Source organism: Apteryx mantelli, chromosome Z (genome assembly GCF_036417845.1).
Source record: "Apteryx mantelli isolate bAptMan1 chromosome Z, bAptMan1.hap1, whole genome shotgun sequence".
In the NCBI taxonomy this organism is placed as follows: domain Eukaryota; kingdom Metazoa; phylum Chordata; class Aves; order Apterygiformes; family Apterygidae; genus Apteryx; species Apteryx mantelli.
Window position 1 is genome coordinate 60,520,612 of NC_090020.1, and position 15,638 is coordinate 60,536,249.

General features: G+C 39.5%; 1 protein-coding gene across 3 annotated transcripts in view; it reads left to right on the forward strand.

Moving 5' to 3' along the window:
- Positions 1-15,638, forward strand: part of IQGAP2 (IQ motif containing GTPase activating protein 2) — a 130,646-nt gene that overhangs the window by 69,622 nt on the left and 45,386 nt on the right. For 2 of the 3 annotated variants that reach the window (XM_067316557.1, XM_067316558.1), the window contains exons 5-12: positions 4,953-5,020; positions 5,391-5,504; positions 9,537-9,715; positions 9,984-10,071; positions 10,660-10,823; positions 11,352-11,439; positions 13,892-14,055; positions 14,597-14,757. In XM_067316557.1, coding sequence (XP_067172658.1) covers positions 4,953-5,020; positions 5,391-5,504; positions 9,537-9,715; positions 9,984-10,071; positions 10,660-10,823; positions 11,352-11,439; positions 13,892-14,055; positions 14,597-14,757 — 1,026 coding nt within the window. The remainder of the gene's footprint in view (positions 1-4,952; positions 5,021-5,390; positions 5,505-9,536; positions 9,716-9,983; positions 10,072-10,659; positions 10,824-11,351; positions 11,440-13,891; positions 14,056-14,596; positions 14,758-15,638) is intronic. The other variant, XM_067316559.1, reaches the window with a different exon arrangement.

The following is a 15,638-nucleotide window of genomic DNA, read 5'->3' on the forward strand; positions in this document are numbered from 1 at the left end:
CTTCACCAGATGTGCACGCATTACTTTGAAGTGCATAGTAAGACAAAAAACAAACGAATGAACAAAACCTTTGCAAAATAGTAGTATAACTGTGGTGCAGAAGTGCCCATCAGGGAGTGAAACTTGATGCTGAAGTCCTATCCCAAAAGAGGAGCAAATAATTAATGTATTCTGAGGTTATTCATCTGAAATATAACATTTTCCAAGGTTTAAAAGTTCTGAGCAACTTTCTCTTTGATGTAATGCAAAGTCAGGAAGGTGTTGGTTACATCACTGAAGTACAGCTAAAGACTTTTTTTCTTCTTGCCTTAAGCCTTTCCCTGGGATGTTTAACTCTAAAAGTACAGAACATCTGCCTTGTCCTGTTCCTAGTGCGAGTGACGGTGGTGTTGGCAGACAGCTCCTCCCTTCTGTGGCTCTCCTAGCTCATTTCCTGCACATGGAGATTCTTTTCTTTCATAAATTTCTTACATACTAGGCTTGCAGAAATATAGCTACCTTATGCCTCGAACTCTCTTCTTTCTATGTTCCTAATGGCATTCATAGGCATGTCAACTGCCCCAGGGGAGTAGGTCAGAAACTACTCAATATATGCTGTAATTGAAACATTTTACAGTCTAATCTTTGAAATGATGCACACTGCTGCACTTCACTGGTGCTTATATGCACAAAGCATGTGTGTGCCAATAAACAAGGTATACTACCAAAGTTCAACATATTTCTTTCAAATGCTGAGTGTTTGGAATTGGCAACTCTTGTGTTTGTCAGCTGTGACAAGTGCTGCCCCTTGATATTATTACACCTGGTGTAATATTGACTGTGCAGTATCACCAGGATCGTCTGAGGGTAGCTATTGCCTAAAACTATGTAGTGCAGTTGCTTCTGTCAGCAAAGTGTCTTATGTAAGCTTGAAGTGATTTCCTGAAGTGGACACGTGGGGCTCCTAATGCTAAACAGCTCAGGCTGAAATGGTGGGCTGCGTTCCCCTCCACTGATGTCACCGTCTTTGTTCAGATGTTTTACAAGGGTGGAACTCAATGGGGTTTTCAAATATTTGTTAGCTCGTGTATGGAGGACTTCATCAACTGTGGATTTGAATGTTACATGAAACATGAAAGATGAGCCATCTGTTAGAGAGATCTTTAAGATCTCTCTAATGATTGCAATGCCAATGTAGCTTTTTGCTTTTAAACTGGATTTCAATGGATTGGCCTTTGGGTAGGAGTTTTCCTTTTTCCAACTTGGCCAGGATTTGTGCTAGTATCAGAACCGGTCAGTGTCATCTTGGCTTTCACTTCCAAGTTTATCATGTTTACATTATTTTTGCCTTGATGCATACCAGCACAAAGCTATAACTCTGACTGTAGTTCTGAGTTATAATTTTAGAAATATGTTTGTCTTTATATAAAGCCTATCAAGTCACAGGAAGGGGGGGAAAGCACCTGCGATGTTTTTGCTTATGAGACTTTCCCATGACAGCATAGGGCCCTGTGTGTGCATCACATGTAGGATGTGAGATTAGAAGAGTTGTCAAGCTTCATTTATCTGCGTGCCTTTTCCTAAAATGCATGTTGCAAATGTCTTTCCACTCAGACTCCAGTGTCTGTGTTGAATCGCATACAGACAACATAGGTCGAGTGCAGTCAGGCTCTCAGCCTTGGAAACAGCAATTGGGGATGGGACACTCTCTTGGCCAGTGATGCTCGCTGTTGCGCTGGCACCAGAGGGACATGGCGCTGCAGGAACCCAGTTCTGTTCCCAGTTCTGCTGTTGCTGGAACCACTGACCTGCCAACCTGTGCTCCCCCGGTCCTGTGCCACATATTGCTGCCTCTGTCCTGCTTGGTCCTCTGTGTTTGTCAGGGCATCCTCTCCTCGCCACCTGGGAATTAGCGCAGTAACCGCTGGGTTTAGAAAAGTTGGTGTCCCTGTTGTTCTGTGTCTGGCACTGCATCATCCACAAAGAGCAAGTGCAAGCCAACTTTTCTCCTTTGCAACTGTAGCATATGAACATGATCGCTATATGAAGAATCACCATAGGGTTTAAATGCTAAATTCTGATACATCTTGGAGGACGTGCTCAAATTTCAAAGGCTTAAAGCTTGGGCAAATTAAGCACTTTTTCTGAGGTGAAAGGTTGACCTACTTCTCATTCTTTCTTAGCTGTTATCAAGTTGTTACTCAGACATCAGGATCCCTGAGCTTTCCAACAAAAATACAGAAATTTTTTAAAACACAGGATATTTTGTCTTCATCGCATTCTTGGAAATCATGAAGCCATTTTTGGTTGAGGCTTTCCAAAATGAATTCAGACTGAAGCACAGTCAGCATGCATAATTTAACTGAAACGCTTAAAGTTGCTAAAATTATAAATAATTGGCCCTTTAAGTGTAAAATGACCTTAACTCTAGTAATGGGAGAAAGTCTCTGACATCTGAAATGTTAACACTTCATAGGGAATGTCTTTGTTCTTTGAGGTTTTGCTGATCTTTGAGCAGATGGAGGGCCTGAAGACAGGCAATGACTCTAAGCAAAATGGTTTAGACATGTTTTCAGGGTGAGCTGTTTCAAGCCTGAAATGGAGAACATTGCCCTTACAATATGTGAAACTACTTGCACTGTCAGATACATCACAGCTGTGTCCAGGAAGGAGTGTCTTAGCAAACAATTTCTAGATTCCTGTTAAATATAATTACTCTTATGCTTTTTTCCCTGTTGAAAAGGGGAAAAAATTGTTGATAGTTAAGACCAGACTTGAAAAACAAAGGTCTAGTTCTCATTTCTTGTACCATTTTTCTTATAAAAGCTGATTTGGATTAGGGCTTGGCCTAAATGAAGTTAAGAACTGATTCATTTGAAGTAAAATGCTAACAGTGATTCTTTTTCCTAAATAGCTGTGCTTAGAAAAATTTTTTTTAAATATTTAGCTTACAAATAATTTTTGGAATCAGATTGCTGTGTTTTGGACAAACTATCCCTCTGAAGCTTGACAGCGCCAAATTGTTGCTTTCCTAAGAAGTGATGCAATAATGAGCACACTTTTTTTAATAAGTAACAAATGTAGGCATGAAAATATTGGATGGTGCGTCATGCATGAGCTAAGCTTAATGACAAGATCTGAGAACCTTTGGTTTGTCAGAACTGCAGTTCAGTGTATGTGTGTGGGCAGCACAAGGGGAATTGCACCTGGGATTTGCCATTTCCCCTTTCTCCTCTGCTCCTGGTGCCTCATATCCAGCTTTCTCAACTCCAGTCCCTCTGCCTGTGATTTTTATATGGGTTCTCTGAGGTTCAAGTTACATCTGTAAGAGCGTTAAGCCTGCTGTTTTGCACGTGAAATTATACCTTACTGCAGACTAGAAGTGTCCGTGCGCGCCACGCAAGACTCGCAGCAAATTCTCAGCACCACCTTGTGGCTAGTGAGTTTATCCGAATGAAGGAGCGCAGGGTAAAACCCTCAGCATCCTCCTGCAGTGCTGAGCAGCAAAACCAGGACTCCCTAAAGTTCAGACCACTTCTCCATGTCTCCCCAGCGTGGTGACCCCTGAAAAGCCAAGGTGTCCCTGCAGTGCTGCTGGTTTCTTAACTGTTGGTCCGACACCCTGTGCTGCGAGCACTGCAGCTGGCACTGTGCCCTTGCCTTCAACTTGCAGTAAAAACCTTTAAAAGCCTGCAAGGAAAGATTGGTGGGCAGTTTAGGGTAAAGGGGGGGCCTGGTTCAATAGATACTATAGTTAGGTGTTTTTTTCCTGGTATAGCTAACTTGCATTTAAGACTGCTTTGAAAGGTGAGAATAGCAGCTGCAATGATTTGGAGGGCTGTAGCAATCGGAAGAGTCTCTTGCATATGTGAGATGTTTTTTTGCCTCTGTCTGGGTTGTGATAGGGTGGAAGAGCAGCTGTGGTAGCACGGCAGATGAAATACTGACTCTTGTGCTTAAAAATAAATGTCTGCTACAAATACTTGTTTTGAGATCTTATCCTGCAATTCAGTAGTAGCGAAGAGAAAACTGAAAAGGAAACATGCCCCTCAGCAAAACCCCAAGCCACAAGGCACATCTGCAACATACGAAGTTGTGGGTAAAGGCATTAAAAAAAAAGAGGCAAAATGATCCTCTTGAAGGAACAAGTTATTAAAACACTTTATTTTTAAAATCTACCTGCTGAGAGTTGAGCCCTGCTCACAACTCACTTGTTCATTGTGTTTCACTGATAAATTATAGAAACCCCTTTTTTGTAGATAAATATCTGCCTTGTATTTGGGACATATGGATAAAATATGTATTTATTCAGCTGTTTTTTAGATACCTCTACAGAGCTTTAGGAATAATTAGTATAGGTTTTCATGCTATGCTGAAACAAAAGCATTAGTTCCTGGAAAGCACTCTTACATTGAGCTTACTTCATTTTCCAAAAGCAAAATAAGTAATGACATAAGTGTGTGAGGGGAGCTTGGATGGGCATATAGGTCCTTGTTCATCTACATTTAGTAACAAGGATGTCAGTGATTTGTGTGCATCTTTCTTCAGCTTTTAATTATAAGGATATAATAACTTAACTCAAAACAGTACATAGGTCCAAAGCTATAAGCTGTACTGAAGTGCCTTCATACCTTGGTCTTCCCAGTGCTAGTTTCTTAATTTCTTTAATTCCGTTAAGGTTTTGCACTTGTTTACATGTCACCTGTGATCTGAGATACATTGATAGTGTCTCTTAGAGATGCTTCTCTGAAACATCTTCAAGTCAAAAGAGACTTCTTTCTGTAAGACTTAAAATACAGCATAAACAAAACTGTAGATAAGTTTATTCCATATCTGTCCATGAAAAATCAAGGATTAAAGAATGAATTTCAGTGGCAGTTATACTAATACAAACATTTGTTTTGCTTGTGCAGAAAGCAGACACCTCAACAAACATGCAGAATTTTTTACTCTAATTTTTTTTTTCTTTGTAGTTTGTATCTATTCAAACTAGGGTTAGCACCACAGATTCAGGACCTGCTCGGAAAAGTGGACTTTACAGGTAATAAACTGCTTATCTAATCATACATTAGGTAATTTTCTTCACCCAGTAAATCTGCTAACACTGTACATATTTTCCATTATGTTCTCTCTCCTCCACCAAGGTTGTTCTGAACACATCCTAATTAAATAGGTGGGAGGCTGCTATTTTTAATGAATGTCAATCTTTGAAGGATGGAAGGGAGTGAATTTACATGGAATACTTGTCATATCTTAGAGATTCCCTCAAAATGGGGAGGAAAAACTGTTAATCCCTAGCCACAGACTCTTTTAAGAAATTGCACATGTATTTGCAGATATGGTGATTCATAAAGAAATTCTTAAGATTTGGTTCTGTTAATAGTTTTTTATATATATGTATATATAAACAGAGGAAGAAATCAGCAACATGCGAAAGGAGCTAGAGAAGTACGGTATACAGATGCCATCTTTTAGTAAAATCGGTGGGATTCTGGCCAGTGAATTATCAGTGGATGAAGCCTCGTGTAAGTGTGGTTTCTGTTCTATTTTCTACCGAATGCACTGACAGAACTTTAAATTACTTTCTGTCTATATATTTTAATTCATCTAATTTGCCATCTTTTACTTATATTTCTTGGTATTTATTAAGTGTTCATTGACTATCGCATTATCGTTATAAGACCTTCTGCAATTCATCAGTCTGCATTTTTGATCAGAAAACGTCTTCTCTTATGTGTCTGCATTGACACATAGTAGGTGCTACCAGAAACTAAGATTTTTCTTACCAGCTTGCACCTGTGCTTAGTGTCCTGATGTGTTCTGTGCCTCCACACCCCGGGGTACAATGGGCTAATGAAGACAGCATCCTGAATTAAACTGAAAAGTTTCAAATTAGAAATGAAATATCAGATGTACTTCACAGTGTGTAATAGGCTGTGCAACTAGCCTATTGGTAACAGCATTACCATAATCATCATAAATGCCGAGGAGACTTAGGGACTTAGACTTCAAGCTAAGCCAGTCCTTGACTATTCAGTTGGGGGAGACCTTTATTAGAACAAGATATCCCCTCTGTGCACCCAACCTGAGTTGGGCTGCTTGTGAAAACACCTGGTCAGGTTGCTGTGAGGATGACACTGGACTGGATGGATCACTTTCTCCTGTATGGTGGCTGGTGGCAGGTACCTGGAGGAACCGCTTGCCTCCACAGGCAACTTCGACTACTGGTGTGTCCCACAGCAGGGGAAAGCTCTGCTGGAGGGCACTTGCCCCTGGAACATCAGAAATAAGCTTTTCCTTTTTAGGTGATTTGATGCACAGTTCTGGTGCTTTTAAATCTATATTTGACAGCTTCCATTTACAAGAAAAATTAAATGCTTTTTGCTGCCCAGGCCTATTGATGTCTTCTGCATTTCAGTTCCTTTGTGGAATGAAATCAAAAAGAAAAAAAATTGCTTGAACTTAAATGACATCAAATAAAGTATGTCCACTTAAATCCATGCTTGAGCTTAGTTATTTTGTTCTGAAAATATTATCCCTTTTAGAGCAGCAAACTGAAGAACAGAAGGGCCAGTTGAGAACATTCAGTGGTACAGTGGATCATTGACAAAACCAACAATAGTGCTGTAGGCTAACTTTTAAACGCAGGGCAAAAATAAAAAGCTGCATTATAATTAAGTTCCATCACAACTTTGTTAGACCTTGCAAAGTAATGGCAAAGGAGCATAATTTAAACAAGCTGCTTCAGAACATTACTTAAAACATGTGCTAAAACTTCCAGATCTAAATTTAAAACATGCTTCCTCATGTTCATTTGCATTGTGCTGTATCTTTTGGAGCCTACTATAACTTAATGTTGTGCATGCTTTTGCCAAGGTAGGTCATAAAATATTGTCTTTGAAAGGAGGGATGCTTTGTCTGCTGGTTTTTGTTTTTGTTTTGCAAGTTTTCGGAGATTTAGTGACTATCAAACACTTTTCTTGTAAGCTTTCTTTCTCCTCCAGAGTTGAAAGGGCTGCGACTTTCTTTTTCTGAAAGATTTTTATAACTTCTGAAGTGTTTTCAGTGTTCCATAGAAAAGTAGGCTTTCCTGATGCTGGCTCTGGTTCTTTGGGCTAGGAGTGTGCTGTAGATAACATGCCTTGACCCAGAACAAGACTTATCTGTTATGGGAGCCCTCACATGCTTCTGAGGATTGAAGCGGAGGTCCTGCAGAAGAAGTGTCTAACATGCTGCTTCCAAAGCATGTTGCTCGTGTCAGTGAGGCATCTTACACACCTGGGAGAGGCTACATCCTTCCAGTATGTGTGCTATTGCATGAGGACATGAGGGTGATGTCTTCTCTTAGCCACTTGAAATTGCTGCTGTACTGAATTGAGCTAGAGAAAACTCTTTTATAACAACTTTTAGTCATGAATTTAATGCCAAGTAATGGAAAATCCACTGATAACTAGGCAAGTTGTTCCAGTAACTTCCCTCTCTGAGAACACACAGCTTCATTTTATGCTTAATTTGCCTATGTTCAACTTCCAGGGGTCTGCTCTTGTGTTCTACTTCACTAAACTTGTGTGTTCCTTGGTCTTGTTAAAAACTCAAGTTTTCTAATCATTGACAAGCATCTTTGATTTTCTTAATATACTGAAAGGAGTTGAAGACTCTAAGCTCATGTGTAGACCCTCAATTAAATTTAAGTCAGAAGAAAAGTTCTTTTACTGATATTTTTTTCCAGTTTAGCAAAATCATACTAGATGGCCACCTAAAAAGCAAATTTCAAAATAATATTGATAAGATAGGAAAGATGGTGTTCACATATTCCCCCTGACATCTCACTGGTGGCTTGAAAATTAATTCTAGACAAGCTGCTCTGGTGATAAATGGGGAGGGCACACTAGGAGTGTATAGCAGAACTGCAGAAGAACAGGCTTGGAAAAGATCTCAGGTCACCTAGAGTGTTCCTTCTCCAAGGTAGTATCTAGATAAATATTTATCAGGAATTACATTATATACAGCAATGTCTGTAAAATCTTTGAGATGGATGTTGTCATTAGGCAATATCCTGGATACTTTTGTCCAGCAGCTGCTATCGCAACCCAGACAAACTACAGCTCTGGAGGACACCTTTCCTCAAGATCGATCTCAGGGTCCTCCTTGGGGCCCAAGGATGTGCAGGGTGCACCGGCACTTCCCCCGAAGGACTTTCTATATCTTACTCAGCTGCCAAGTGGTTTTGGTTTGTACTTTTATATAAATTTTCTGTGTGGGAAAACATTTCAGGCTTCTAAAATCTTGGTTTTTTGTTTGGAGTCGAGGATTTGGTTAGGAATTGAAGTTTTCCTGTTGTCTCAAAGGAGAGGTTTAGCAGCAATGCAATGTCAATGAGCTGATTGGCTGCACTGAAGTGCTGTGGGATTTTTTTCCCTTCTTCCAATGTAATAACTTTTTAGGAACCCTGAGAAGCCCTTTGGGTGCTCTTTCCCCACTGAAGTCTGCTGCTGTCCTGCAGCTCTGCAAGCAGCAGAACTGGGGTCCAGTACATCAGTGTCCCCATCCTCCTTGGTTTCCCGGTCTGGGGGGACCTCAGTTAGGAAAGGAGACAGTATGTCCTAGGCAAAGTTGTGGATGTGGTATGCAGGGTTGTGCCCTGCCTGGGAAGTCTTGACTGTTTTCTGGGGACAGGCTTTCTGGAATTTGAATGTTCTTGTGTGCAATCTTTCACATACAGTTGCTTTAGACAATACTTTTGTATGTCCCTTATGTCTTTATGGACATACAAGATGCCTTAACTAAGAGAAATGATACCAAAAGTGTTTTCAGTTCCTGCATGTGATTGCCTTCTAAGTAACATAGGGTTTGTGTAATGAACTGTAACTCATATGTCTTATTTTCTGTGAGTGAAATGATTTATGACTATAGTAACTCCAAGCTGGGAGAAGAGGGGGAAAGTGAAATAGACAGCGACATGCTGCCAAAGCTACCTTTGAGGAGGGATTGAGTGTTTTTGTTATTGTCATCTAAGTTAAGTGTATATATAAATTGTTACGTATATGTTAAACATTCATTTCAAATAGATCAGAAGAAACAGCAACAGTAGGAATAAAGGGATATGAGGAATATATGTTGTGGAAAGTTTCCAGCTTGGTTTCCAATCTGGTGTTCTGAAAGTGTCTCGAATGAGGTGGGTGGCAGTCCCAGAGGTTTAAGCTAAAGGAAGTGAGAACATGCATGGGGCAGCTGTGCAAATGGACATGAGTTTGATAAGCTGCTGCTAAGTTGCTCACATGATCATACATACCTACAAACTGTAGTTCTTTGATTCTTCTACTCTTCTACTTTTAATAGAATTATTTTGTTGTCTTGCAACAGCAGCTAAGTGACTTCTTGTTGCTTGACAATTTCCCCAGATCTAATTAAGAAAGTTCTGTGTTTATAATGTCAATAGCATGTTATTGTTTGTTTTTTGCTTTAAAAAGAAAAAGAGGTGGGAGAGGAATCAAAAGCACTTGAACTAAGTATTTTTCATTGCTTCCTGAAATACTGGATTCTGCTTTTAATTTTAGTGCATGCTGCAGTAATAGCAATTAATGAAGCTATTGAGAAGGGAATAGCAGAGCACACCATTGTAACTCTGAGGAACCCAAATGCGATGTTGCTAAATGTGGATGAGGAACTTGCACAGGAATATCAGAATGAACTCTTTGAAGCTAAAAGGAGGAAAGAGTCAAATGCAAGACTTAAGGTAGTGGTATTTTATTAGCACTCGCAGTATATATGCTCATTCATGTTTTTCATACTATTTTTACATGGATATTTTACAGGAAGCAGAAATGCTTTAAATATTGCTCAGTCAATTACCACAAAGTACAATTTTGTGGTTCATGTTGTCAACAAATATTCATTTACGAGTAAATGGGTAAATATTTCAGTTGATTCAGTTTTAATGGCTACACTAATTGCTGTTCTGTCTGCAAACTTTTTATTTACTAGCAAAGGTTTTGTTTTTTTAGAATGGCACAATCTCAGAAGAGGAGAGAGATGTCTATGAAGAGCTGCTGACACAAGCTGAGATTCAAGGCAATATCAATAAGATCAACAGTAAGCCATTCTGGATCCTTATGAAAGTGTGCACATACAACATACAAATGATTTTCCAGATTCAAGCTTAGACCTGACTTGAATTCCACAGGAATAAACAAAATAGTTCTGTGGAAATTCACAACACATACTGAAGTAGTTAATGTCTGTCTACAACAATGTTTTTGTTTTGTTTTGTTTTCTTGCTGCTCCTTCTTTGCTAATCTTTTGGGGACTACTGTCTGTGTGTTTGTTTTGCTGAAAGGACTCCTCAGTTCAGGATCAAATCATTTTTGCCTGCTTTGTTTCCTTATGTTCATGAGTTCCTCTTGCGTGCAGAATTCTGTAAATTTTGACCCCCTCTTCTATTTAGAACTGAAATTCATTCATAAGCTTCCATTCATTAAAGTTATCTGTGGATAAACTGCTCCCACATGGTCTCATACTGAGCTAGAAACTCCTCTAGTAGAATTGGTCTTGAAATATAATCCTCAGCTAGATAAAGACGGACACTCTAGTTGGCTTTTACAAAAAGTGAGATGCTGACAGCAATGGATTTTTTTTTTTGCAAAGCATATTTGCTGTTTATAAGCATTGTTTTCATTTCAGTTCACATAGCTTTAGTCCAAGTGAATGAGGCTATTGACTGGCAAGATGAAGTGGTGCTGATGGCAGGTTTGAACCGTCCTGCTCTGAGCCTACTTGAAGTTCTGCCGCAAAATTCCTCGTGGTACCTAATGCAATTGTGTGATTCTAAAGAACAGAAAATGCAGGTAATTGAATGGTACTACCCTGACACATCAGTTTGAATTTTTTCCCCTGATTTAATCAAGATAAAAATTACCTTACTCTGTACTCAACATCACTTACGGAACAATTTTCTAAAGGATTAAAAATGACTGGTTTACTAATCAATACCAAACTAGTTGCATTTGCTGTAAAAAGCATGATGCACTCAAAAGTTATTAATTAAGGTGTAAAAAGAAAACTTGAGGTACAGCATACAACCCCAATACCATGCTTGTTTTGAAAATGGGTTTTAAATTTGAGTACAATGAAAAAGGTGATATTGAAGCAGTAACTCCGGAGGAAGAGTGCTGGAGCAATTGAGCTTTTAGGAGAAAATTCATCATTTCAAATAAGATCAAAATAAGAATTTCATGGGGAAAAATAAATGCTGTGTTTAAATGTGCCATTGTATTTGACACTTGGCCCAAATTCTATGTTCCATCAAAGGGTTTTATCCCTCTTCCCCCAATGCATTTAAAAGCATAATTGAATCTTTTTTTCTGATCTGTTAGATAGCAGGGTTTCCAAATATGCTCGACAAAAGTGAAATACAGAAAGAAGTTAGTGTTGCCAATGCGGAAGCTGAGGCTCACAAGCTTAGTGAGTAACAGTCTTAATATTCATTTTTACCATCACAGTTTCATTAATTTGTTAATTAAGCTGATTAATTGAATCTACCATTCCTTGCATGTAAACAGGGTTTCTGAAACTGAAACCGTATGAGTTGCATTTTATTTTTGTTACTGTTCTTCTCAGTGTCACAATTGCCAAGTCACCAATCTGTGCTGCGTTGGATATATTCTTTTATCTGAGGTAGCTAACACTTTTTTCTTTGAATAATTTCAGCTACTGATAAACACATTGGCTAAAACTGAACACAATGCATGGCTTGATGGCTTGAACAAATACTCACCTGTGCAGTCTTAACCCATACTTGGGAGTGACCACAATCCTTGTAGAGTTAAAATAGAATGATCAAATGAAAAATATTTTGCAATCACATAGCAGAGGAAAATTAATCTCACTTTTAGATACACATCACTAATCTGTTCTTAGCCTGCTAAGAATGTCACAGTACAAATGCTAAAATACAAAAGTTAGTTTTTAAAAATATGGTTAAGGGGGATCTAAATTTGCAGTGCATGTATTGGCAGTTGCTTCTTTTGACTGGAAAATTCTTTGCTAGGAGATTCAGCTTTGGTTAAACTGCTGTCATTTCGTGCTACATCTGGCATGGCTTAGTGGCTGTTTTGTCTCTGGCATTATTTTCAGTGCTTTGGATCAAGGCTGATTGCTTTTGTAATGTGACTTAAGGGTGGCGCTGTGAGGTAAGCTTAAGCCAGAAGATAAGCTTGACTTAATACCTCAAATGTTAGCCTAGGACAGGCATGGTGTGCAGGACTTTCCTGTGAAAGAGTTGCTCCTTTGTAAAGGAAATGGGAAAGAAAATGGCAATGTAGTAACAGTGATTTGGAAAGTGATTTATTAATTTCTTACATTTGGTTAAAAAGGAAGAAATAGCAGTTTTTGTTATTGGAGTGTGAAAAATTTAAACAGTTTGGTTTGCAAGTTGCATGCTTTGTTCTTAAGCTGAAATCAATGGCTTAGTTACTGACTACGCAGTCTAGTTCTGTTGTCTTTTCCTCTTTACTCTTTTCTCTAAGGAAGCATGCATGCAGTAGCTTTGAGACCCTTTTGCTTTTTCTAACCTCAAGAATAGCAAAAAAGAGAGCCATCAAGAACAACATATGACCATGCTTCAGAACAATTGAAATGAGAGAAGAGCTTATTTAGGTGGGCCTGGTTACTTAGAAAGGTTTTCAAAGTTTGCATGTTATATAATATGATCTGAGTGCTGCTCCATATGCAAAATGTGGATGGTGTCCACTGTATAAGCAGTCTCGTACAGGCTTGAGCAGTTAGTGGTGACTAAAAACATGCTCTAGATAATAGTAAAGAAAAGCCATAAGATAAGGTGGAGAAGGGGGTTATTTTGCTGGTGGAAATGACACTTACATAATTGTCATTCTTTACTCTGCCATATGTGCTCTAACCTTCAAGGTTGTTTCCCTTTGCGCAAGACTGGAGTAGTATCTTAATCCAACTTGTTCCTGGGTGTGTCCTGGGCTGGGTTTCTTCAGAGTTGGCTCCTCCAGCTGTGCAATTATGGGAGCTGTGACTAAGCTAAGGGGTGTTGTAAGATTTCTGTGGCTGCCCAGGTGCAGAGTGTTTTTCAGCATTTTCTGCTGGGGTTCAAACCTCTACTGAAGTCAGTCCAGCAGAAAGCAAAACAGACAAGCTGTTAATGCACCGAGAAGGCTTGCAATTGTACTTCTTGATGATGGTCTGCTTAATATGAAGTTTGAGCTGTGGAGAAAGGGACAATTTCTAGGTGGCTGTACTTGTGAGGACTAAAGTTTCAGACAGATAAATGGATGGGCAATTGCGCACAGAGAGGAATTAAGGAAAGCTATAGCATGTGTGTTTTCCTCAGTTTAGCTACTGACAATTCCGACCCTCCTGGTCTTTGGCCCATTTTATGAGGCCTCCTGAAACCCAGACAGTAAAAATGTCATTGGTGTTGCAGGATAGACTTGTTTTAGATAGCTGAGTTAGGTCCTGCTCAAAGGAGGAGAGGAAGGAAGCAAAACACAGATGGGAGGGACCATTTGAGGTGAGATGATACTGGGGCACTTGAGCTGACATGCCAAGCACTACTGTCACAAGCAAACACAAGAGGAACATTAGATCCTTCTTATTGGGACAGATCAGGTCATTGTTTGGGATTAAAGATAGAATAGGTGGTCTTTAGTGCCTAAAAATCCAGAAAATTTAAAGTCCTCCAGCCAATTATGTACTGCATGCTTCTGAACAGACAATATTTTTGCAACATTCGGCAAATTGTGTCTTGAGGCACCTTTTATGTGTAACTTTATTTTCTCCAATGACAGCAAATGATGTTCTTTGGATAACATAATTGTCCTCTACATGACATAAAAGAGCAAATGGCATGTGAAAATTAATAGGCTTTTTTTTCCCCGCTGTTCTCTAGAACTTATAGCAGTTGACAGTATCAATACTGCAATTCGTAACTGTGATCCTAGTAAAACACTGCTTGCACTGATGAAACTGGAGGCCCAGTTGCCTGTTGTTCACTCATTTGCTGCTGCTGTATATCAGACTGAGCTGTTCAACCTTCAACAACAGAATGCTGTGGTAAGAGTGAAAAAGCTTGTGACCTGCTCTCTGATGTTGCATAGTCAAGCCATGACAGAGCACAAACATAGCATGTTGTCATGTAAAATATCAGACTTAACTCTTGCCATGGTTATGTATTGCATGACTATTTTTGATGGAATAAGCAATATTGAATTACAGAAGTTGTTTCTTGACACTTTGTTCTGCTGAGCTCTTGTGTTGCAACAAATTGGCAGACCTTTTTTAATTGCTGCATGCTCTTACTCTGAGGACTAACTCCGTTTTATATGTTGTGTAGAAAGTAGCACCCTGATAAAAGGGGAAGGTTAGAATGGATGGGACTGTGGGGCAAAAAAAGGTTGATAGGAAGAATGTGTAGCAAACCGACTCTACCAACAGTGGTGTGTTAATGTGACACTTCTGTGGTTAGGAAGTTTGTCTTCACACTCCAGATTTCTTAAATCAAGTCTTATCTCCTTGATGGTATCTGGATTGTGTAACTCAAATTTGTTACACTGCTTGTTTAGCTTCCTGACTGAGGCACATTATTGTCCTGCAGAATTACCTGGCACATGATGAACTGTCTATTGCTGTAGAAATGTTATCAGCTGTTGTGTTGCTAAACCAGGCCTTGGAAAATAAGGACATCCTAACAGTAAAGAATCACCTCAGAAATCCATGTATTGGCTTCAATAATCTGGAAGAAGAAAACTTTCAACGGTAAAAGTTTATTTTGTCTTGTCTGGATGAGACTTGGCAACTTCTGCAAAAGGATAAGTAGACATTTTACTAGGTGGATTATCCTCTGTGTTGTGGTTGTGAAGTTAAAAGGGTTGCAGGACAAATAACTGTGTAATATATTAATAAGAGGAAAATATTACAATTGTCAAACTAGTTGTGTATCTATAAATATAAGCAACCACACAGCCTCAAATGTCTGAGGGCAGAGAATGTGAGGTGGAGGAGAGAGACTCTTGGAAAGTAAACAGTAAGATCTGACAAGAATTTTTGCAGACCACTAATACACGAACCGACTATAGCTGGAAACTGTTAATCAGTAACCTCTGCAATACTGAAGGAAGATCTTTGGAATGAGATAATGTGCTTAATGCCTTAAGGTCCAGGAGGCCCCTTAAAGCAAGGCTAACCCTTTTTTGCTTAAGAGTTGCAAAAGTCTATGAAGAATGTAGCACAGTCCTGCCTGCTATAAATAGCTGGGTACAATACTGTCATATGCGCATGTTCAACATTAAGCTAAAGCCTTCGCTGTGAAGCCACCAGCTGCTGTCATGGCCACGTGTCTGACTTGTCACAGCCAACTGCTACCTGTGTGCTCTGCTTTTATTACGTTGCTTATCTGCAAACAATATCGGGCTGCAATACAGCTTGTGTTGAGAGATTGTGGGTATGTGGGCCAGTTCTCTCCAATCACGGCTGGTGGAAGTCCCAGTGCAGTGCTGGAAAGCATTATGAGGCAAAATGCAAAGCAGCAGCCTGGTCGCTGAAGCTCTTTACCAGGCTGCCGGGGGATGTTGATCTAAGAGGACCACCCTTACTATGTGTTTCAAAGCTTGAGGAAGAGCAGTAAGGATAGGAATAGG